This window comes from Loxodonta africana, chromosome 13 (genome assembly GCF_030014295.1).
Source record: "Loxodonta africana isolate mLoxAfr1 chromosome 13, mLoxAfr1.hap2, whole genome shotgun sequence".
NCBI classification, from domain to species: Eukaryota; Metazoa; Chordata; class Mammalia; order Proboscidea; family Elephantidae; genus Loxodonta; species Loxodonta africana.
The window spans coordinates 26,663,959-26,688,810 of NC_087354.1; the positions used below are offsets into that span (position 1 = coordinate 26,663,959).

The following is a 24,852-nucleotide window of genomic DNA, read 5'->3' on the forward strand; positions in this document are numbered from 1 at the left end:
TGCCTACAATTGGCTGGGGGGAAAAAAAATCCTAATTAACACATCTCAGCTGGGGAAAGTAAAGGATTGGGTCTCTATTTTATTAAAACTCCCTTTTAAACTAATGTAAAACCAGCTTTATCTATAACCTTGCTACTGTGGACTCATGATAACTGACTAAGTAGAGTTCAGAATTTCGTCTACCTGTTTGCCTCACAATATCCAGAGATGCAAATGCCAAAACCACACTCATGACATCTGACAATGGGAGCACATAATTTGAAGGCACTCATGCTCTTATTACCTACAGACATCAAGTTTCACTCGACAAATACAATATTTCTCCAAGCTACAAGCCATCCATGACTCTGCATAGTCACCCATTGGTGGTACAGTGGTTAAGAGCTCAGCTGCTATCCAAAAAGTTGGTGGTTCGAATCTAACAGCTGCTCCTTGAAAGCTCTATAGGGCAGTTGTACTCTGTCCTATAGGGTCACTATGAGTCAGAATTGACTGGACAGCAATGGGTTTTTATTTATCCATTTGCTATTCATAAGGTTTTTACTGGCCAATTTTTTCAGAAGTAGACTGCCAGGCTCTTTCTCCTTGTCTGTCTTAGTCTTAGTCTTAGTCTGGAAGGGTGACTCTGCTGGTATTTGAAATACCAGTGGCAAGCTTCCAGTATCACAGCCACACCCAAGCCACCACAATATGACAAACTGACAGGACATTGTCTGATATAGATGAGCCCATCAGTTTGGAAGTTACTCAAAATATGAGAAACAGCTACCTCCGCAAAGCAGAGCTGTTCTTAATGATATGAATGGAATCAAGCTTTTGAGACCTTCATTTGCTGATGTGCTACAGCTCAAAATGAGAACAGCTTCAAATATCTATTAATAATCAGAAAGTGGGATGTACAAAGTATGAATCTAGGAAAATGAGAAGTCATCAAAAATGAAATGGAACCCATAAAGATCGATGTCTGAGGCATTATTGAGCTGAAATGGATGGGTGTTGGCCATTTTGAATCAGACACTCACATGGTCTTTTATACAAGGAATGACAAATTGAAGAGGAATGGCATCACATTCATTATCAAAAAGAACATTTTAGGATCTGTTCTGAAATACAGTGCTGTCAGTGACAGGATAATATCAAGGAAGACCAGTTAATATGACTACTATTAAAATTTACACACTAACCACTAAGACCAAAGATGAAGAAATCGAAGATTTTTACCAACTTATGCAGTCTGAAATTGATCAAACAAGCAAATCGATAGGTACTGGCAACAGGTGTGCAAAAGTTGGAAACAAAGAAAAAGGATTGCTAGTTGGAATATATGTCTTCGGTGGTAGAAATGATGCTGGAGATCACATGATAGAATTTTGCAAGACCAATGACTTCTTCATTGCAAATACATGTTTTCAATAACATAAGCTATACACATAAACCTTGCCAAATGTAATACATAGGAACCAAATTGACTACATCTGTGGAAAGAGTTGATGGAAAAGCTCAATATCTTCAGTCACAACAAGGCCTGGGGTCGACTGTGAAATTGACCATCAATTGCTCATGTGCAAGTTCAAGTTGAAGTTGAAGAAAATTGGAACAAGTTCACTAGAGCCAAAGTACAACCTTGAGTATATCCCACCTGAATTTAGAGATCATCTCAAGAACAGATTTGATGCATTGAACACTAATGAGCAAAGACCAGATGAGTTGTGGAATGACATCAAGGACATCATACATGAAAAAAGTAAGAGGTAATTAAAAAAAGACAGGAAAGGAGAGACTCTGAAAGTTGCTCCTGAACAGACAGTAGCTAAAGCAAAAGGAAGAAAAGCTGATGTAAAGGAGCTGAACAGAAGATTTCAAAGGAAGACTAGAGAAGACAAAGTAAAGTATAAACAATGTGGGCCACTATCTGGGATATGAAAGTATTTTTGCATTTTAAAAATGTCATCAGTTCAGCAGTTATTGTATAGAAGTTGACTGGTATGAAGGGATTTTCAGAATCTGCCAGTGTGGTACATGCTATGAGATTTATTTCCACAAGGACTTCTTTTGTTGTTGTTGTTACGTTGTTGTTAGTTGCTGTCAAGTCAAAGGTGACCTCGTACAACAGAATGAAACACTACTTAACCCCATGCCATCCTCATGATCGCCAGCAGGCTTGAGTCTGCTGCTGCCTTCTAACCTAGGGGATCCATCTTCCAGCACTATATTGGACAATATTCTGTTGTGATCCATAGGGTTTTCATAGCTAATATTTGGAAATAGATCACCAGCCTTTTTTTCATAGTCTGTCTTAGTGTGGAAGCTCTGCTGAGACTTGTCCACTATGGGTGACCCTGCTGTTGTTTGAAATAATGGTGGCATAGCTTTCAGCATCAGGGGAACATGCAGCCACAGAGCACCCATTATATGCTCTGTTAGATGCTGGAGTTACAAATGTATATAAGACATGCTGCCTACTCTTGAAGGGCCAGAGCCTTGTTCACATCCTGTTCATGAACTTTCCCTTGTCGCTAGTGAGGTGCCCAGCTGGGAAGGAGGCTGTGACTTTACTTCGTTTTTCCCAATGAAGATAGCCATTCTAGAATGAAGAAAAGCAGCCAGGAAAGAAGGACGGGGGGAAGAACCAGACCTTAGAGCTTTAGTACACAGAAAAAGACTGAGCTTTTTCTCTCTCTTTAAAAAGAGATCTTTTCCATTGACTTAAGAAAAATAACTTGCTAAATATCTGTCTTTCACCTCCCACTGCTATTATTTACTGAGGAACAGACTTCCTTTAACTCGGAACTCTCCAAACATGTAGCAAATCAAATTTTCAAACAGCTGAAATGAACTTGAGCACTTTCCACTTCCTCTGACCTAGAAATTCTTTTGTGAGACTTCCAAGTTTGAAATTCTGTTTTTCCTCTGGGATGCTTGTAGCCAATCTTTTTGAATCCTTACTGTTCCATCCGTATCTTCTATATCACTATTAGTTGGATATAAAAATCTATATTTCAAAAATAATATTCAACCATTGATGCCTTATTTTTTAAGTGAAGTGGACCTTACAAACATGAAGACCTCAGGACCACACTGAGTACTTTCATAATAAGCATCTTCACTAGGAAGAGGGCAAGAGCAATTGGGCTAATATTGATCAATATTCTGGGAATTTCGTAAATTTCCTTATCACCAGATGCCCAGGTGAGGGAAAGAATTATAATCCCATTTCATAGATGAGATAATCAAGGCTAATGGAGTTTACTAAATTCAAAATTACAAAGCCAAAAAATAGTGAAACTAGGAATCAAACTTGATTCCTATCTAATTTCCCAAACCAGGCACTTTCTGGAGCTCTCGTGGCACAGTGGTTAAGCACTAGGCTTCTCACCGAAAAGTCAGCTGTTTAAATCTCCCGGTTGCTCTGTGGGAGAAGGATGTGGTAGTCTGCTTCCGTCAAGATTACAGCCTTGGAAACCCTATTGGCAGTTCTACCCTGTCCTGTAGGGTTGGTATGAGTTGGAACTGACTCAAAGGTAAAGGGTATGGGTACGCACTTTCTACGTCACCACGTAACACAGTGTTCCTCCTAGTCTATATGTAGCACTTTATGCAGAGTTGTGAAGCCAGAATTCACAGACTAGCCTCTACTACTTACTAGCTGTTGGGTGAGTTATCTGGTTCTATGTACCTGAATCTTCTTATTGTTAGAGTGGCAATACCTAACTCATAGGCTTTGATAAGGATTCACTGAGTTAATCCATGTGAAAAGGCTCCAGACAGTATGTGGCACATAGTAAGTGTTCAATAAAGTACTGTTAATTGTTATTGTTATCTGTTACTTCATGGATCATACTGGATAGCGCATGCCGTGGTTTGCTTTCCTGTGTTATCTTGGTATAGTTGAATGGATGATTTTTTTTTTAATTGTGGTGAAAATATACACAACAAAATATACCAACTCGACAATTCCTACATGTGCAATTCAGTGACATTGATTATAGTCTTCAAGTGGTCCCACCATTCTCACCCTCCTTTTCCGGATCGTTCCACCGTTGCTAACATAAACTCAATGGCCCCTAAGCAAAATGTCCGTTTCCCCCTTCTCCCACTGTTGGTAACCCCTAATAACTTTTGGTTTCTATATATGTACTTATTTCATATAAATGAGATCATACAGCATCTGTCCTTTTGTGACTGACTGACTTCACTCAGCATGGTGTTTTCAAGGTTTATGCGTGTTATAGCATGCATCAGGACTTCATTTCTCCTTATGGCTGAAAATATTTCATAGTATGTATGTATCACCTGTGGTTTATCCATTTATCTGTTGATGGATGTTACATTTGTTTCCACATTTTGGCTGTTTTGAAAAGTGCTGCAACAAACATTGGTGTAAGAGTATCTGTTTGTGTTCTGCCTGAACAGGTGATTCTACATAAATTATTTCTTTTTTTTTAAGCTTCAATATTTCTACCTGAACAATTCACCAACTGTTCTCCACTGGTTTATAAATTTAAGGGAGAGAAAGGGTATCTCTTAGTAAGATCGCTTCCAAACCTTTGTTTTAACAGTGCAATCCTTTTTATCAAATATGACCTTAATTAGGACCCTGATGTGAAAACAGATTGAAGCATGCTGCTCTGGCCAAAGTGGGGGAAACTCCTAGTTCCCCACTCACCTTCTGTGCCTCTTCTATCCTCTGTCAGTTTTTTGTGTCTTGTGAGTACTTCTGGGGAGTCTTGATATTGACACAACACAGACTGAGATCCATCAATCCAATGCATGGGCTACAAAACACAATAAAATACATTGGACAGTGTCAGATACACCGTTTACTTAATTTCTGCAGCAGGCATGTGTCCAGAAGTTCTTCCTCCCAATCTCAAATTGTCACGTCTCTGTTCATATCATATTTTCACTGTTGACTGCTTTGTTTAACCATCAGGGTCTACAGTTTGGTACCGGAGAACTGGAGGAAATGGGAGCCATGTTCTGCTTGGGCCTCCTCATCTTGGAACTAAAATCCATAAGCTGTAGTCATCAGCTCCTGGCCTGTGCAGCAACTTTGTTGAATGTAGAGGAACGAGCTCTGTACCACCACCTCCAGAGGTAAGATGCTTATGGGGGGAAGGGGAGGTTGGACTTCTGTGCTCCCACAGGAGAACATCTCAGAATGAAAGTCAAGTGGACCTTTGACAAAGAGAAACACCCTGATATGCTGCCAGATGAAGGTAAGTGCAGAAGTTCTTTACTGGTGCACCAGACTTGGGACATTCTTGCTTCCTTTTGAAGATAAGGAGGATGTCTTGTACACATGGATGCAAATATAAAGTTACATCTGTTTTTAAATATGTATTATTAATAAATATTGCTTATGGTAAAGAGGATGCAACTTGGTGATACACATGTGTAACAACATATATTTATATTTGCCAGTTATGTGTTCATATGTTTACAGATAGCAATTTGGAGCCATTACTCAGCAAAAACAAAACAAACGAAAAGAAGTAATCTCTCTGCTAATATGAAGATGAGAAATATTTGCATCTTCCCACTCTTAAGCAGTAACTTTTTCTAGGAAGATGAGGGGAACGTTCATTGTTTTTACTTTTCCCCAGAAGATGTTTATCATATTTGCTCAAAGAATCTGACTCTATAACCATGGCAGGGAAAGGGTGGCTCTCTAAGTACTGTGAGGATGGTTACTGAGTCAAGAGAGAGAGAGCCATTATCCAAATGAGCCCCTTTTGATGCCCCTTACTGTAGACAAATATTTTTGACTTGACCAAAACAAATTCAGAGGGCAAGAAGGGAAGAATTAATGGCCATGCGAGAGGAGAAAGGACCAAGGGGAGGCAAAGGCTAAATCATCGTCCACTCTTCGAGAAGCAGAATGGATGGGAGAACAGAGTTGTTGAGGGAAGAGGTGTCTGCTGGGAAATGAGGAAATATCTCATCATGCAGTTCACGTCCAAAGGCAGAGAGAAAACCGTTAATATGGGGGCCACCTTGTTTCTAGCTCATTTTCATTAATCTGCCTTCTGCCACTGTAAGGCCGTTGTTCCAGTGTGACTCCTCAACCAAATGGCCAGTCAAGCCTAGAAAGACCTAGCAGTGTAAATTAACACTGCTCTGGAAGGCCCTGGTTTCTGTAAGACTTAATTACCTAAATGCAGTAATTAACTTGCTCATCGCATTGTGCTGTAGATCATAGACTAAGAAGACCAAAGTAAATCCAGACCTCTTTTCTCGGTAGATAACCTGGCTGCTTATCTCTTTGTTTTGAGACCACGACCACTTCCATCTGCCGCTGCTAACATTCACACATCCCTCAGTGCTCAAGTCTTTGGGGTGTTTGGCATTTTTGTGGTCTTTTTGCTTCTGCCTCTGACAGCAAGTGCTCCCACCTGCCAGGATATATTTTTCAACTTGTCTTTTCATCTCTTCCTTTTCTAAGCTGTCTTCCGTGCAGGCACACCTGAGTTTTTTTTCCTCTCTTTCCCCTCTCCTGCCTCTCTCCTCTGCTGCTCATTGAGGAAAGATTGAGCAGACCTGGCAGTGCTTGCTTTCTCAGAATTGATCGTTCCCATCTGTTTGATCCAATGCGGTGAGGATTAGTTGCTTGTAAACCGGAACAAGGAGAAATCTATCAAAGAAGTGCCTTTTCTAATTCGAATCTAAAGAATTCTGAGTCAGGCTGCAAATACGGAGGCTGCTATGTGGGTTATCATAAGAAGATCAGATTACCTGCTCTCCACACTGTCCCACACAACTCGACATTATGGTATCAGTTGCAAATAGCCCAAGGACACTGAAGCTCCGGATCTCTGATCCTTTTTAGGCTGGCATAGCTCCTTAGGGTAAGATACCGGCATACAGAATGTGGCTAATATGGTATTATGAACAGATTTGAATTAAATTTTGAGGCATGGGTTCTGTGGATGGTAGCAAGAGGAAGACTGTCATTATACCCAGTCATTTGTATCATACGTATCGTTCCTATTCATTATGAGAAAGTTGACCAAAAAGGATTTCAATTCCTACCCAAAGGACTTGCAGACCACAGGGGTAAATGGAAAATCACTCTAAAAATGTCTTGACCTTAAAATATTCTGGCCAGTCAGCTTACACTCATGAAAAAGTGGCAGAAGGAAAATTGACAAAATAAAATCTGTTGGTTTGAAACCCTTTGTGTTACCCTTTGATTAGTTTCTAAAATAGGGTTAAATCATGAGATATAACAATCAGCAGGGTGAAGCCCAGATTTTCTGTTAGCACCTGGGTCCTCAGTGCAATATAAAGGGTGTAACTTTTTTTTTTTTTTTTTTTTTTAGTATTGCTAGTGGTGGTTCAGCGGTAGATTTCTCACCTTCCATGTGGGAGACCCGAACTCAGTTCCTGGCCAGTGCATCTCATGTGCAGCCATCTGACAGTAGCCGCTTGCTTGTTGCTATGATGCTAAATAGGTTTCAGTGGAGCTGCCAAACAAAGGCAGACTGGGAAGAAAGGCCTGGCAATCTACTTCTGGAAAATTTCCAGTGAAAACCTGTTCAGTTATATATGGGGTTGCCATGAGCCAGGGGGCCAACTTTTTTTGTGTGTGTGTGCTTTAGGTGAAAGTTTGCAGCTCAAGTTAATTTCTCATTAAAAATTTTATACACAAATTGTTTGGTGACATTGGTTGCAGTCCCCACAATGTGACAGCACACTCTCCCTTTCCACCCCAGGTTCCCTGTGTCCATTCGACCCGTTCCTGTCCCTTCTTGCCTTCTCCTCCTGCTTTTGGAAAGGAGCTGCCCATTTAATCTTGTATGTCTGATTGAACTTAGAAGCACATCCCTCACATGTATTTTTTTTTTTTTTTTAATATCTATTCTTTGTCTGAAGAGTGGGCTTTGGGAGTGGTTTCAGTTCTGGGTGAACAGAGTATCTGGGGGCCATAGTTTTGAGGGCTCCTTCAGCCTCTGTCAGACCATTAAGTCTGGTTTTTTTTTTTTTTTTTTTTTTTTTTGTCAATTTGAATTCTGTTCTACATTTTTCTCCTATTCTGTCTGGGATTCTGTTTTGTTTCCTGTCAGGGTGGTCATTGTTGGAACCCAGGCACCATCTAGTTCTTCTGATCTCAGGCTGGTGGAGTCTCTGGTTCATTTGGTCCTTTAGTCCTTTGGGCTAGTATTTTCCTTGTGTCTGGTTCTCCATTTTCCTTTGCTCCGAGTGGAATGGGACCAATAGATGTATCTTAGATGGCTGCTCGCAAGCTTTTAAGATCCCAGATGTTACTCATCAAAGTGGGATGTAGAACATTTTCACTATAAACAATGTTATGCCAATTGACCTAGATGTCATCAGGGGCCAACGTGATGGCAGCTAACAGCAGCAAATGTTTGTCAAGCCAATTCTCTGTATGTCTTAAAGAGGAGACTTGCTCTCCTGCCTCTTCTTTGAGTGTGTTGCAGTCATTAGATATAACAGGGTTTCGCCTGTCCTTCAGGAGGATTTATTTTTATTGCCCCAAAGAAAATACTAGAAAAAAAGTGTCCTTCCTTAAAAATCTGCTTTAAAGAAATGCTAAGAGTAGTATCTGAAGTTTCCTCGGTCCCACGGAGAGCTTCAACCCCTGAGAGTGATCCTCTGGGAAGATAAAATATGGCTGAGCTCTTTGGACATCATATTTTTGACAATGCTAGGTTTCATGCCTCATTTGCCGTAAAGAAAAAAAAAAAAAAAATTGGAGTGTAGTCAACATCCACAGAGCAACTTACCATTTTTCATGAGCAGAAATGGTGGACACTTGCCCAGTGACTGGAGCTTAAAATGAAGTATTTGCATTTTTTGTTTTGGTTTTTCTCTTACAGTCTTCTTTGTCCTAGTTGCTCCCTATTTAACCAATGTCTGCAGACTCATTGAGGGGTCTTTTGATCTTCTTTCCCTTCCTCTCAATCTTATCCCTGGAAATAACTGCATGTGCACTGCAGGAATGCTAAGTCGCTTCTTCAGGAGGCACCGTTTATCCATTGTGACAGGTCTTTTGCAAAGTCATTTAACAGTTTTGCTGAGTCAGCCACTGTTCATCCCAATTTGTACCCCTCCATTACCTCTTGCTCTTCTCAGCTGAGCTCTTCTATCTCCATTTGTTCCTCCATTAATAACAAGAGAAAGCTCAGAGCTTCAGAGCTGTGTCTCACTAAGAGCTCAGTGTCACGCTTATTCTCCCCAATTAAAGTCCCGTTGCTTCTACCTCGGCTCCCCTTAGCATCTACGCAAGCAAGATGCCTCAGTCCCGTCTTCTCTTTTGTATGATGGGCCACATTAAGAAAAATAATCTTAAATAAACTTTGGAAAAGATAATTATGTTTTTAATAATTAAAGGATGCTAAATTTTCATTAAAAAAAATACAGTTTTATCTTTCTGAATGAGGAAAACACAAAAATCCCCACCCCTTTTCCCCAGTGCCAGTTACTCATAACCCAAACACCTATAGGAAACCACTGTCAACAACCTGGTGAAACAGCCTTGGTATTTTTTCACCTATAAATAAATAGATATGTAATACTTGCAACAACCAATGTATGAAATCTTTCCATTTCCTGCAACTTTATAAACACTGGTCATTTTGTTGTTTTTGGGTGAAAATGCAGTATTGCTTAATTTTATAATTTCTGATATGGATAAAAATGCTTCCATATCATTAGTATTTATTCTTTTATGAATTTTCTGGTTCTGTATTCTGCCCATTTTTCTATTAATTATTTTCTTTTTTTAAATTTATACTTTAATTTAAAATTTTTTGCTAAAGGTATTCAACTTCTTTTTGTCGTGCATGTTGCTAACGTTTTCCAAAAATTGCTGTTTGCTTCTCACATTTTTTATGTAGTTTATTGACATTGAATGTTTTTATGTTTAAGTTGGCATGCTCATCAATCTTTCTGTGTTTCTTTTACTTTTGATAAACATAAGTACCTCAATTAAATAACAGATAAATTCTCAACACACTGTGCACATTCATTTGTTATTACACACTGGTAGTTACCTTCGAAAGGTCCCTGGGTGGTTCAAATGGTTTGCACTAGACTACTAACCCAAAGCTTGGCAGTTCAAATCCACCCAGCTACACCCAGAAAAAATGCCCGATAATCTGCTTAAAGATTACAGCGAAGAAAACCCTTTGGAACTCACTTCTACTCCTGTAACACAGGTTGCCATGAGTCAGAATCTATTTGATGGCAATGGGTTTGTTTTTGGATTTCTTTTTTTTTTTTTTTAGTTTAGTTAGGTTTAAAATGAGTAGGGCCAGATTACCCAATAAAACAGGTACACACAGGCCTAATAGTGCCTTCCCACCAATCTGCAGTGTGTAATTTCACCTGTCCCCTGCCACAGTAAAGATGTGGCGAAACCCATGTGAAGTTGCTCGCTACAGATTAGCAAGTAAATACAATTAAGCCCCTGAGTACCTTGTTCAATGCAAGCTGTTATATACCAGGCTTACTGGTTAAATCACCCTAGAAAATTAGTATTTTTATATGTATAATTTCTTTTACATTTTTTTCTAGTGAATAATTCTGTATTTTGACATTGAAAAAATGTATAATTTCTTTTACATTTTTTTCTAGTGAATAATTCTGTATTCTGACATTGTTAACCATTTGTCCTAGCAGTTACTAAATAATGCACCCTTTATCACTGATTATTAATGTCAGTTTATGACCCTATTTTAAGCAAATAACGCGCACCTTCTGTGTCTATTTGTGGGCTAACCCTCCTCCCCAAACCCGAATTCAGGCACTCTCACAAGCGCCTCCATGTCAGTCCTTGTCCACATGTTGTTGTAAAAAAAATTAGCATAGTGCACTTATGAAAATACTTTTGCCTGCATGGCCTGCAAACAAACTCTGAAGACGTGTGTTGGTTCTGTAAAAATATGGTATATAATATCTATATGTGCATGTGCCTGAGTATATTTTTGGTTTTATATTCTGTTCCATTACTCTGTTTGCCAAGAACACAGACTTTTCAACACTGTAGCTTTATAATTTAAATATATGACACTGTAAGCACCACCTCATTAATATTCTTTTAAAAATGTGTTTTGCCGTTCTCCGTGTTTTTAATTTCCACTGATGAACTCTATAATGAGTTGTTGACTGCCAAAAACTAACCCACTAGGATTTTAACTAGAGTTACATTAAAATGATAGATTTTTTGGTCTACCGATTGCTACTTTTTGGCTTTTTTGAAATCTGATATTTTCTTCCACTTATTCCAGTCTTCTTTGATGTTCAATAAAATATTGTAGGGATTTTTTTTTTTTTTTTTTATACTTTACCCCTTTTTATATAGATCCTGGTTATATCATCATAAGTTTTTTTTATCTCCATATTTAAAATTTTTTTTTGTTACTCTAAACAAAGTATTTCATCATATTATTCTAATTGGTTGACTCAGTTAAATAGGAAAATTCTTGATCGTTCGGTATAGTGTTAGTCGACAAGTGCTGCTATAACAGAAATACCACAAGTGGATGGCTTTAGCAAAGAGAAGTTTTTTCTCTCACAGTCCAGTAAGCTAGAAGTCCAAAGTCAGGGTGCCAGCTCCAGGCGAAGGCTTTCTCTCTCTTTTGGTTCTGCAGGAAGGTCCTTGTCATCAGTCTTCTCTTGATCTGGGAGCATCTCAACACAGGAACCTCAAGTCCAAAGGACGTGCTCTGCTCCCAGCACTGCTTTCTTGGTGGTATGAGATCCCCATGTCTCTCTGCTCCCTTCTCTCTTTTATATCTAGAAAGGGATTGGCTTAAGACACTACCTAATCTTGTAGACCTCATCAATATAACTGCCACAATCCATTTTATTACATCGTAATGATGGGATTTTCAACACAGAGAAATCACATCAGATGGTAAAATGGTAGACAATCTGATAATCATACAAGGGAATCATGACCTAGCCAAGTTGACAGATATTTTGGGGGGACACAATTCAATCCATGACAGGTATTTATTTGGCAACTTCACTGAACTCACTTATTACACCTAAGGGTATTTCCATGGATTTTTTTTTTTTTCTTAGATAGACAATAGTAGCATTTATACATTTTGACAATGAGTTTGGCTCACTTTCTTATCATAGGATCTTAGCTAGAACTTTCATAACAATGTTGAAGGATAATGATTCTATGGGTATCCTCATCATGAATCTACCTTCAAATGAGTGAAGATAGCTTACTCCTTCCTTTCCTATTTGGATAGTTTTTATTTCTTTTTCTTACCTAAATGCTCTTTTTTTTTTTTTTTAATGCTCTGCCTAGAACACTGGTACAATGTTGAATAAACGCCGGTACAATGTTCAATAGTAGTGGTGAAAGTAAGAATCTTTTTGTTCCTGGTCTTAGGGGTGAAGTACTCTGAGCTGTGGGTTTTCATATTCTTTGTAATGTTGAAGAATTTCCTTTTTATTCTTAGCTTTCTAAGTGTTTTTATCATGAAAGAGCACTGAATTTTGGCAAATGCACTTTCTGTATCAGCTGGGATGATGTTTTTTTTCTTTGTTCTATTAATGCATATTACATGATTCGTTTTCTTATGTTGAACCACCCTTGCATTTCTGGGATAAGTCTCACTTGGTCATGGTGTATCATTATTTTAATATGGTGTTGGATTTGATTTGCTAATATTTTGTTCAGTATTTTTACATCTACATTCATAAGGAGTATTGGTCAGCAGTTTTCTTTCCTTATGGTGTCTTTATCTGTCTTTGGTATCAGGGTAATTCAAGCAATGGATTTTTTTTTTTTGCATATTTGCATATCTAAGAATATCTTTCTCTTTCCTTTACATAGGAATTCCACTTTGCCTGCCTATAGATTACTTGAGTAGTAAAGTTTTCCCATTAAAACAACATAGGCATGACTCAATTTACTTAGATTTTTAATCTTGCAGTGATCAATTTTTTTCTTTGTGTGCACCCTGTTTTTTACTGCCATAAGAGTTGTAGTAGTTTTTCTCTGTTCATTAACTCCAAATGTTTTGTCTACTAAGTAATAATAACAATAAAACTTTTTTTTTAATTTTAGGTTTGAATTATTTTAATTGATTTTGAATTTAATCACCCCATTCCCTTGTGACATGTCTTTCAATTACAAGATAACAATGACTCTACCCCAAGTTTCATCTTTCTTCCTCGGGAGTTTTTACATTTGCTTTTTGATCTGTGTATCTGCCATCACTTCCTCTCTTAGCATTTTTACCTCTTTGCCCCAATTCTCCAAATCCTGAAAACATGTCTGAAGTTTGTCCTCACAAATTTTGTATTCTGTAATATGGACTCTCCTCTTGCTGACGATGTATCTTAATTTCAGTTATTTGACATTTATGTTTTATTGCATCTCTTTTCTTATTTGTCATCAATTTCCCTTTTATTGATGTTTGCAAGTCAGCCAGATCTATTTCCATTTGGATCTGTTACCTTTCATTTGTTATTCCATAGATTTTATTTTTCTTGAATTTTGCTGATACTTTAACACAGCCTCCGTAATGCTTATTTCTGGTTTCTGTGGTTAGGTGTATTTCCAGAAGTACACTGTTGCTGTGCTTGTTGAGTGTGACGTTCACCTCCTTTTTTTTGTAGAATGTTCTACAGGCTCTGGGTTATTACGATTCTACTTCATCCCTTCTCTTCCAGCTTCCTTTTTTTTTTTTTTTTTTTTACCACTTTTGTTTATTCAGCCCTGAGTTACAAGAGCTCTATCAAGATTTATAATTGCTCAGTAATCAAGAGTTTAAATTTTCTTTAAACTGTTTATGGTCTAGCTGTATGCTAATAGCCTCTTTTGTTTTAATACAAAATAAGATGATTTTTAAAAAACAAATATGTTGCAAAGAACCTCTTTAAAGTGTTGAAAAGAGAAGATGTCACCTTGAAGACTCAGGTGCCCCGACCCAAGCTATGGTACTTTCAATCACATCATATGTACGTGAAAGCTGGACAATGAATAAGGAAGACCGAAGAAGAATTGACGCCTTTGAATTGTGGTGTCGGTGAAGAATATTGAGTATACCATGAACTGCCAAAAGAATTAACAAATCTGTCTTGGAAGAAGTACAACCAGAATGCTGCTTAGATGCAAGAATGGCAAGACTGCATCTTACATACTTTGGACATGTCATCAGGAGAAATCCGTCCCTGGAGAGGGACATCATACTTGGTAAAGCACAGGGTTAGCGGAAAAGAGGAAGACCCTCAATGAAATGGAGTGACACAGTGGCTGCAACAATGGGCTCAAGCATAACAACGATTGTAAGGATGGCAAAGAACCGGGCAGTGTTTCATTCTGTGGTACATAGGGTCACTATTAGTCGGTACTGACTCAACAACATGTAACAACAAGAACAACAAAGCTGATTTAGGTGGTGATTTCTCTTCAAGAATTCATGGTATTTTGCTTTTACCTGAGAGTACAGATTTGGGGTGATTGCATGAGGACCCTAAAGTGGGAGGACATGCAAAGTTATATCTGCATCTCTAGAGACTTTATGACTGTCTTAATTTTTGCTGAATAAATATGTCCATTAATTAAGATTTAGCATGAATAATAAATTAATATTTAAGATAAGTTCATATTTTAGAATTCTATAGAAGAAAATTGATGATGATGATGATAGCAAATATTTAAATAACTTACAGGTACTCTCCTAAGCAGTTTGCTTGAATAATCTCATTTAAGCTTCATGGTAACCCAATGAAGTAGGCATTTTTGTCCTCATATTACAGATGAGTAATTGTGACACAGAAAGATTGTGTGGCTAGCCTAATATAGTAAAGCTCATAAGTGACAGAGCTGGTCTTTGAATACAGGCAGTCTTGCTACAGAATCAGTACTCTTTTTTTTTTTTTTTAATTGTGCTTTAGCTGAACGTTTAGAGTACAAATTAATTTCTCATTGAAAAATTTATCAACAGATTGTTTTGTGACTTTTTTTGCAATTCCCACAATGTGTCAGCACTCTCCCCTTTTCCACCCCAGTTTCTCTGTATCCATTCATCCAGTTCTCCTGTCCCTTCCTGCCTTCTCTTCTTGTCCTTGGGCAGGAGTTTCCCATTTGGCCTTCTGTATTTGATTGAACTAAGAAGCACGTTCCTCACATATGTTACCGTTTGTTTTATAGACCTGTCTAATCTTTGGCTGAAAGATGGGCTTCCAGAGTGCTTTCAGTTCTGAGTTAGCAGGGTGTCTGGGTGCCATAGTTTCAGAGGTTCTTCCAGTCTCTGTCGGACCAGTCACTCTGGTCTTTTTTTGTGAATTTTAATCTACATTTTTCTCCCTTTCTGCTGAGGACCCTCTATTGTGATCTCTGTCAGAGCTGCCCATGGTAGTAGTTGGGTACTATTTAGTTCTTCTGGGCTCAGACTGGTGGAGACTGTGGTTCATGTGGTCCTTTAATCTTTTGGGCTAATATTTTCCCTATGCCTTTGGTTTTCTTCATTCTTCTTTACTCCAGATGGGATGGGACCAAGAGATGTATCTTAGACAACTGCTTGCAAGCTTTTAAGACCCCAGATACTACTCACCAAGATGCTGGTCAAGTTTTGCCTTGGTCAAGTTTTGCTGATTTTCCCAATGTTGTGTGTTGTCTTCCCTTTCACCAAAGTTAACACTTGTTAGTTATTTCCCCTCCCCACTGCTCCCCTCCCTCGTAATCATAGAATCAGCACTCTTAATCACAAAGATAAATCAACTTTCAATAGATAATGAGAATAGCTAACACATATTAAACAATTACTCTTTGCCATGTATAGGTCTATGCATTTTACATATATAATTTGTTTAATTCTTTAAACCAGAGGTTGAAAAAAATTTTTTTTTCATAAAGGGCCAAATATAAATAGCTTTATATGGCTTTGTAGACCATTTGGTCTCTGTTACAACTACTCAATTCTGCTGTAGTGGCATAAGAGTAGCCATAAACAATAGTAAATGAGTGGGTGTGTTTGTGTTTCAATGACATTTTATTTACAAAAACAGATGATGGACCAGATTTGACTCAATGAAACATTGTTTGCCTACCACTGCTTTGAACAATGATTTGAGGCACGTACTATTAGTATTTACCTTTCACAGATGAGAAAACAGAGGCTCAGAGAAGTCCTATAGCTTGGCCATCAGCCAGCTAGTAAGAATCAGATCGGGGTAAACCCAGGTGGTGTGGCTCTGTATACTCTATAAGTAACTGTTAAACATACCAAGCTAAGTGGGGTTTTAGATTAACAATGAGTACACCTCTTTCTTTTCATGAGTTCTGAACCGAATGAGAAATAGAACACAGGAACTAGATAAAGGAACTAGATAGGTTGAAATAAATTGTGTCTCATTTATTATTGATGATAAAGAGAGAATGTGGTCTTATCAGAATTTAACTCCCTGACCTATGGAATTAGGGGCAAAGCCTGCTGTGTGGAGAAGCAGAGACTAGATGTATCTTGAGGACAGGCTCCACACAGAGAGAATGCAGAGGGCCATGATCAGCATCTTCCCCAAACTCACTAACTTCATGTCACTCTTTCTCCGTCAGGGAGAAGCAGTAAGAACAAGAAGTGGAGTGATGGTACAGTTTTCCCTTGGTATCTGTGGGGAATTGGTTCCAGGACTCCCTGTAGATGCCAAAATGCTCAAGTCCCTTAAATAAAATGGTGTAGTAAATGCATATAACATACACACATCCTCCCTTATACTTTAAATCAGCCCTAGGTCATTTATAATGCCTAATACAATGTAAATGCTATGTAAATAGTTGTCATACTTTATTGTTTAGGGAATAAGGACGTACATGTTCAGTACAGACATAACCATGATCAAACAGCAAGTGCTTGACAGAGACTGAGGATCTCTGGAAGGTGGGAGGTTACGGCAGGGGATGCCTACACATCACTTCATTTGTCTGGATTCAGCGTAGTGCTTGGTGCATCAAATTCAAGTTTTGTTTTATGGAACTTTCTTTTTTTTTTTTTAAATAGTTTTGATTGGCAGTTGGTTGAATCCATGGATGCAGAACCTGTATCTATGGACCAAAGTGAAAAACCTGGGATTGGGAAGAATGGTTCCCCAGAAGGTGCCATTATACGAAACAAAGGATGAAAGCTCAGTGCAATCTTCAGATTTCAAATTACACTCTTTCCATTCACTCCCAATAATTGCCACTTGACAATTATGATGATGTCTCTCTGTCCTAGTCTTCTGTTACCCTAATTCTGTTTAATGTTTTTTTAAAAATGTGTATACAGTAAAACCTACAAAAACTGGAATCTATGTAAGACCTGCCAGAGAAAGAACACTTAATTATTTTCAACTAATAGAATAATAGAGAAGTGCTAAGACTGTACCCTGACAAGGTGGAAAACTTTTAAGACCTGGAAAAACAAGGCAGTCCCATTGAGTTCTGGCTCTCATAGATTCACTGTATGTGTATGTATATATATATATACACACACACTAATATATATGCATGTCTGTATATATGTGTGTGTGTGTGTATATAATGAGGCCTTGGTGGCATAGTGCTTAACAGCTCATATACTAACCAAAATATCGGCAGTTTGAATCTACCAGCTGCTCCTTGGAAACCCTGGGGGGCAGTTCTGCTGTGTCCTGTAGGGTCACTATGAGTCAGAATTGACTCCACAGTAACGAGTTTGGTTTTTGGAAAATAATGCGGTTTCAGCAGCAGTTAAAGAAATGCAAATTCAGAATTTTTGATATGATTTTATGTTTATTCATCTACAATAAATAAATAAAAATAATAAAAACTTAATGTGAGTGGGTTTTTGAGGAAGAAGGTTAATAGTATCAATCCACCCATTGCCATCCAGGCAATTCCAACTCATAGCAACCCTATAGGACAGAGTAGAAGTGCCCCGTAGGGTTTCCAAGGAGCTGCTGTTGAATTCGAACTGCTGATCTTTTGGTTAGTAGCTGAATACTTAGCCACTGTGCCACCAGGGCTCCAATGATATCAATCAGCTATCTGTAAATTGGTTTACTTTCCTCTGGAGAACAATTTGGCAACATTTAAGAAGGTCCATGAAAACCTTCCATTTGAACCTATGTTTCCAGCTTGTAGAATGTTCCTCAAGAAAATAAACTTAACAGAAAATACTCTTTAATATGTAGGTATTTATAGCACTTACACTTATATATAAAAATAATTTTGAATACCAAATCCCCTAGCTGTAGGAAAAATGAAAAAAAAAGATCATTGATGATCTTCTAGAATACTATAAAACCGTAAAAATAATGAGTGTATCAATGTATATTTAAGATAATAATAATCACACACATTCATCAGGACCTTGCCATGAACCAGATGCTGTGCTAAGCACTTTATAGGTATCATCTCACTTAATCATATAATCTTGTTCCATAGACACTGTTATCAGCATTCCCTTTTACAAATGAGGAACGGCATTTTTTTATTATAACATTTGTCGTTTCAACACTTTTAGCAATAAAATAGATTTTCTTTTATTGTCTTAAAGATATATATAATGCAATATTTGTCAATTCAAAATTTTCCACATGCATAATTTAGTCTTACTAATGACATTCATCATTCTGTGCGACCATCACCGATATCCATTGCCAATTTTTTCATCACCGTCAACAGAAACTAAATGCTTCCTAAACAATGCTTCCTCCTTCTCCCCTTTCTCCCACCTCTGGTAGCCACTAATAAACTTTGGTCTCTATGGATTTGCATTTTCTAAGTATTTCATATAAATGAGATCATATAATATTTGACTTTCTGTGACTGACTGACTTCACTCAAAGGAGCCCTGGTGGCACAGTGGTTAAGTGCTCAGCTGCTAACCAAAAGATCTGTGGTTCAAACCCACCAGGCATTCTCAGGGAGAAAGATGCAGCAGACCTGGAAACCCTATGGGGCAGTTCTACTCTGTTCTATAGGGTCACGGAGTCACAGCTGACTCAGTGCCATTGGGTTTTGGCTTATCTTACACAGCAGAATGTTTTCAAGGCTCATCCGTGTTGCAGCATGTATCAGGAGTTCATTTTTCGTTATAACTGAGTAGTATTCCATTGTATGTGTGTGCCCCATTTTGTTTATCCATTCATTTGTTAAAGGACACTTAGGTTGTTTCCACCTTTTTAACTCTGTGAATAGTACTGCAATGAGCATTGATATACAAATATCTGTTTGTGTTCCTGCTTTTTATTCTTTTGTATATATACCTAGAAGTGGGATTGCTGGGTCATATGGTAATTCTATGCTTAACTTTTTGAGGAACTGTCAAACTGTTTTCCATAGCAACTACACCTTTTTACATCCTGCCAGCAATGGAGGAGGATTTCAATTTCCCTACATCCCCCTCAACAATGTTTTTGATCATAGCCATCTTCATGGGAGTGAAGTGATATCTCATTGGGATTTTGTTTTGCATTTTACTGATGTCTAATGATGTTGAGTACATTTTCATGTGCATATTGACCATTTGTATTTCTTCTTTGGTAAAATGTCTATTCAAGACTTACTCCATTTCTTGATTGGATTGTTTGTTTCTTTGTTGTTAAGTTGTAGGAGTTATTTGTATATTCTGGATAATAAATCCTTATCAGATATGTCACTATTGTTTTTAGTTGCTATTGAGTCGATTTCGACTCATGACGATCCCGTGTGTGCAGAGATGAACTGCCCCATGAGATTCTCAAGGCTGTGACCTTTCGGAAGCAGATCACCAAACCTGTCTTCTAAGGTGCCTCTAGGTGGGTTCAAACCACTAAACAGTTGGCTAGTACTTGAGTGCTTAACTGTTTGCATCACCAAATTTTTCTCCCAATCTGTAGGTTATCTGTTCAATTTGTTGATGAAGTCTTTTGATGCACAAAGTTTTTAATCTTAGTGAAGTTCCATTTATTTATTAGTGCTGGTAGCTTTCTTGTGTATTCTTTGGGGTTTTCTATATGTAGGATCATGGGAGCAGTGGTGGTTCAGTGTTAGAATCCTCACCTCCCATTTAGAAGACCCGGGTGTGATTCTCAGCCCATGCATCTCATGCACAGCCACTCCCTGTCTGTCCTTTGAGGTTTGCATGTTGCTGTGATGCTGAACAAGTTTCAGCGGAGCTTCCGGACTAAGATGGACAAGGAAGAAAGGCTTTATGATCTACTTCCAAAAATTAGCCAGATAAAACCCTATGGATCACAGTAATGTAATCCAGAGGATCGGGAGGCATTTCATTCCCTTGAGGTTGTCATAAGTCAGGGGCCTACTTGACAGTAGGCAAGCACCACATATATAGGACTATGTCATCTGTAAAAAGGGATAGTTTTACTTCTTTCTTCCCAATTTTTACATCTTTTATTTCTTTTTCTTACCTAATTACTCTGAGTAGGACTTCCAGTACAATATTGAATAGCTGTGGTGAGAGCAGGCATCCTTGTCTTGTTGCTGATTTTAAGGAAAAACTCTCAAACTTTCCCCATTAAGCATAATGTTAGCTGTGGGTTTTTTGTAAGTGCCTTTTATCAGGTTGCAGTATTTCCTTCTATTCCTAGCTTGTTGAGTTCCTTTAATCATGAAAGGATGTTAGATTTTAGGGAGCTTAGAAAGTTTGCTTAATGTTATGAATCTTGTAAGAGACTGTGTTTGCTTGAATTCATTTCTATCTGACCCTAAGGCTGAATTTCTTTTCTTTTATGATACGCAGGTTTTACAATGACTAATGAAAACAAAAGCAAGATAATTAATGATATACACATACTGGTTGTGACTTTAACAGAGATGGGGTTAAATGTATAATCTAAAACTTATTTAATCTTATGAGTTTTCTTATTAGCTTCTTTCTCTATATAGTTCTTAAAAGTACATATTTGTGTACACGTGTGTCTGTGTGTTCGTGTGTAAATTTTAAAGTCCGAATGACCTTGGCTCATTTTGGCCCAGAAACAGCCCTTAATTGTTTTAATACTATTCAGGGAGATCAATGCATGGGATCACAGGTTGAATGCATTCCAACCCAGGGAGATAACAATTCAAAAGCAAAAGATGGAAAAGATTGCAGACAGAGAGCAGTAAAAGTGCATTTTCTTCATGCTGCATTTACTATTTGCGAAGTGTTACCAGCTAATAATCACAAAAGTTAACCTAGAAGAATTCCTATTTTACAAGTGACTCCATGAGAGCCCAGGGAGTCAAAGTGACTTGCTCACTGCCGTTAAATGATTTACCCATTGCCAGTCAATATGGGGATCTCATTCGCCTCTGCCTCAGGCTCAGCCAAATGAACAGCTGGTCTCTTGCCTATGGAACTATAAATACCTGAAAACAGAATAGGCTATCAGCAGTTGGAAAGGGGTTTCAATGAAAAAACTCGCTCCTCTTACTCTCTATCAACTGTAGCTTTTTGCAGCTCTTGCCTTTTTTGTTGTTTTTTTAAATCTAAAAAATGAAATGCAAAGAAAACCTTTGACTTTTCCCAAACAGGAAAGATTATTTTTATTTAACAAGGGTTCAAATTGCCTGGCATTGGTGTTTTAAGTTAATTCAATAGCTTTTCATTAATTTTTAGAGCATTACTTTTTTCTCTCTGTTTTTATCTGATGCTATTGGCTTTCTCTTTATTAAGTACTCTGTGACCTCTGTGTTCCTTATCAAAGAAAGAGACCTTTAGTATCGGTGTTCAAGGCCATTTCACCTTTGAGACTTAGTAGAGGAAAACAAAACAATGGCAACAATAACAATGGCAACGGAAGGAGGAGGGAGGTGGGGGAGGGAGGAAGGAAATCTCTACACAGAAGAAGAAACTGAGTTCATGATATTCAAACTGTTGTTGTTATTAAAAAAAAAAAAAAAAAAAAAAAGCTGCCATCAAATTGGCCCTCAACTCATGGTGACCCCACACAGAATGAAACAATATGCTGCCCAGTCCTGTACCGTCGCTGCCATCAGTGGTGGCTCAGACTTGTGATGCACTGGAATTTCACTGGCTGATTTTCAGAAGTAGATCATCAGGGCTTTGTTTCTAGTCCTTCTTTGCTGAAACTTGCTGGACTTCATAGCAAAACGCACCCTCCACTGACAGATGGGTGGCAGTTATGCCTGAAATGCGTTGTTTGGAATTGAACCCAGGTCTTCTGCATGGAAGGTGAACATTCTACCACTAAACCACCAGTGCCCCTGTATATTCAAACCAGGATGTCCCTATGTGGATAAAAAGAATTGTGGAAAGCTTACATGTTTGGGTCTTAAAATCCTGAACTTAGATGACTCTGACATGGACAACCAGAGCAACTGACAAGGATAATGAGATAGGCAAAATGTGGAAAAGTTGACAGAAACTTAAAATCATCCCCTTTGTTCTATGTCAGAGTCATCTAAGTTCAGGATTTTAAGACCCAAACATGTAAGCTTTCCACAAGAGAAGCAAGGCAAGAAACCTAGACACAGTTCACCACATCCAAGATGAAAGAGTCTATCGTGGCTTTGGTTGTCCAAAAAATTTCCATGAAGCCCTCATTTTAGTACCCAGCATAATTTTTGTCAAGGACATATGGCTTAGATTCATGGAAGCTCAATTCTGGTTCCAAAGTATGCTTGCTGACAACCAATTCTGTGACTCTGGGGGAGTTGCTTAACCTTTTTAATCTCATATTTCTTAGCTTTAACATTAAAGATCTCTAAATTCCTTTCAGCTCCGATATCCTATGTTTATTCCCCAGGCTATAGCCATTGACACCCTCAGATTCCAACATGGGCAGTAATGTTGGAACCCTGAATTCAAGACACAAAAGGGAAGGTTGTTGTGTGTGGCTAAGTGGCATAAAGCTTTTATTTAACTGAATATAAATTAAATTTTTTCTTGAGGCTTACTGAGTAGGTATTACAGGAACAGAAACTTAACAGTGTACAGGAAACAGAAAAGAGTTATAAGCAAATAATGAGAAAATGAGAGGGAGATAAAGGAGGTGTGGTCAGAAGCAAATGTCACAGATTTGGTGGAGGAAGGGTGTCAAACTGACTTCAGACACCAGAAGTAGAACCTGGTGCAGGGTGAACCTTTAAAAAGAGGGCTGAAGTTTTCTTATCAAGAATCTCAATATGTACTGTTTTCTATTTCTGGAGATGGAAGCTTCAAGGAAAATGAGATGTGATTTATTTTTGCTTGGTCACTTCACAGTCTTCAGAGAGGTTGCCCAACCAGACCTTAAGTATGTCATCGTAAGAAAAAAAAAAACCGTCAGTTATGTGATAGCTCATCACAGATTTGCTGAGTCTCTTGGTGGCTGGAGATGTGCCTTTTGGAAAATGGAGATAATTTAGTCAGCTTAAGCCAGTATCGTTTCAGTCTAACAGATACGGAGACTAAATTGGAGTCAAGATGTTTATGATGACTTGATATTCATCATTTTGTTATGTGTCTTTGAGTCAGGGAAGTTGATTATTTCCCTGTGCTTTGCCATTGTGTGACAAAGTAAATTCAATAGATCGATAGAAAAATGATAATAGAATATCATGTACCTGGATATGTGCTAAGATTTGGTATACATTATTTCAAATATGGCAAGCTGTAGAAAATCTTAATTATGATTGTTATCGTATTATTAATTTTTACTTTATGGCTGAATAAACAGAAGCTTAGGATGCTAAATATTTGATAAAGAAGTCATGACCATATGGCTAATTCATGATTCGACGTTCTGTGAATCCAAAACTCTACTCTTTTTTATATTTCTGAAATGTAATGCAAATTACTATATGAAAATGTATCCATAAAAGTTTCCAAAATGAATGAGGAAATTAGATCATAATATATAATCTGTAAATCAATGTCCTTTACCAAAGTGTGACACTTCAAAGTTCAGTGCAAAGATCACAACATCCTGGGTGTTAGAGAAACACACTGCACATGCAGATATGATCCAAAATTCTGTACCTTCCTACCACTAAGGATTTAAGACCATGAAGCAAAACTAAACTATCTTTGACATTGTTCATATTGTTCACACATTTAATTACTTGGATATAATGAAGACTGAGTCAAAAAAAAAAAAAACCTTCTGTCCTCAGACATTTTTTTTTTTTTTTGAATTCCCAAGAGATACATTATGATCAAAGTAATTCTAATTTGTTTGTTGTTAGGTGCCGTCAAGTCAGTCCCAACTCATAGTGACCCTGTATACAACAGAACAAAACACTGCCCCGTTCTGCGCCATCCTCACAACGGTGGCTGTATTTGAGCCCACTGTTGCAGCCACTGTTTGAATTCATTTCACTGAGGGTCTTCCTCTTCTTCTCTGACCCTCTATTTTATCAAGCATTATGTCCTTCTCCAGGGACCAGTCCCTCATTCACTATTTTCAGGTGTTTCTATTTATATTGATAGCAATTCTATGAAGGCCTTTTTTTTTAGATGGAAACTGAAATGGTGAAAGAGTGAAATAGGTATGCGCACAGGCATCCGGGTCTGCCAAATCACCTCTCCGGATTTATAAGAGATATTCCAGGCAGAATGCCATTATATCCTATAGAATAATTACTACTAACTGTATCTGCAACACAGAGTTTGTGTCTTCCTCGAGACCCCATGTTTTGTTAGTGACAGAGATGAGAATAGGGTCAAGAATATTAAAGTGCCTGAAGGAGTTGGCATTTATAAAGCCAGTGCTGGCAAAACAAAAAGCTTATCTAGTTACTGTTTACGCATGAATGCAACTAAGGAAGGGAAGGTAGGCCACTTGGAGGTGCAAGTGATGGTTGCTTGAGCAGGGAGATTGTCACTGACCCCTGGCAGGCTTCTTTCCTCCCTTTATAAAGAATGATTTTCAGACTGAAAAGAAGAGGAGGAGGAAGAGGAAGAAGAC

The 24,852-nt window shown here is 38.0% G+C and overlaps 1 protein-coding gene across 2 annotated transcripts in view; it reads left to right on the forward strand.

Moving 5' to 3' along the window:
• AGBL1 (AGBL carboxypeptidase 1) overlaps positions 1-24,852 on the forward strand; it is a 968,506-nt gene that overhangs the window by 656,306 nt on the left and 287,348 nt on the right. For both annotated transcript variants that reach the window (XM_023552843.2, XM_064267104.1), the window contains exon 20: positions 4,934-5,097. In XM_023552843.2, the coding sequence (XP_023408611.2) occupies positions 4,934-5,097 (164 nt within the window). The remainder of the gene's footprint in view (positions 1-4,933; positions 5,098-24,852) is intronic.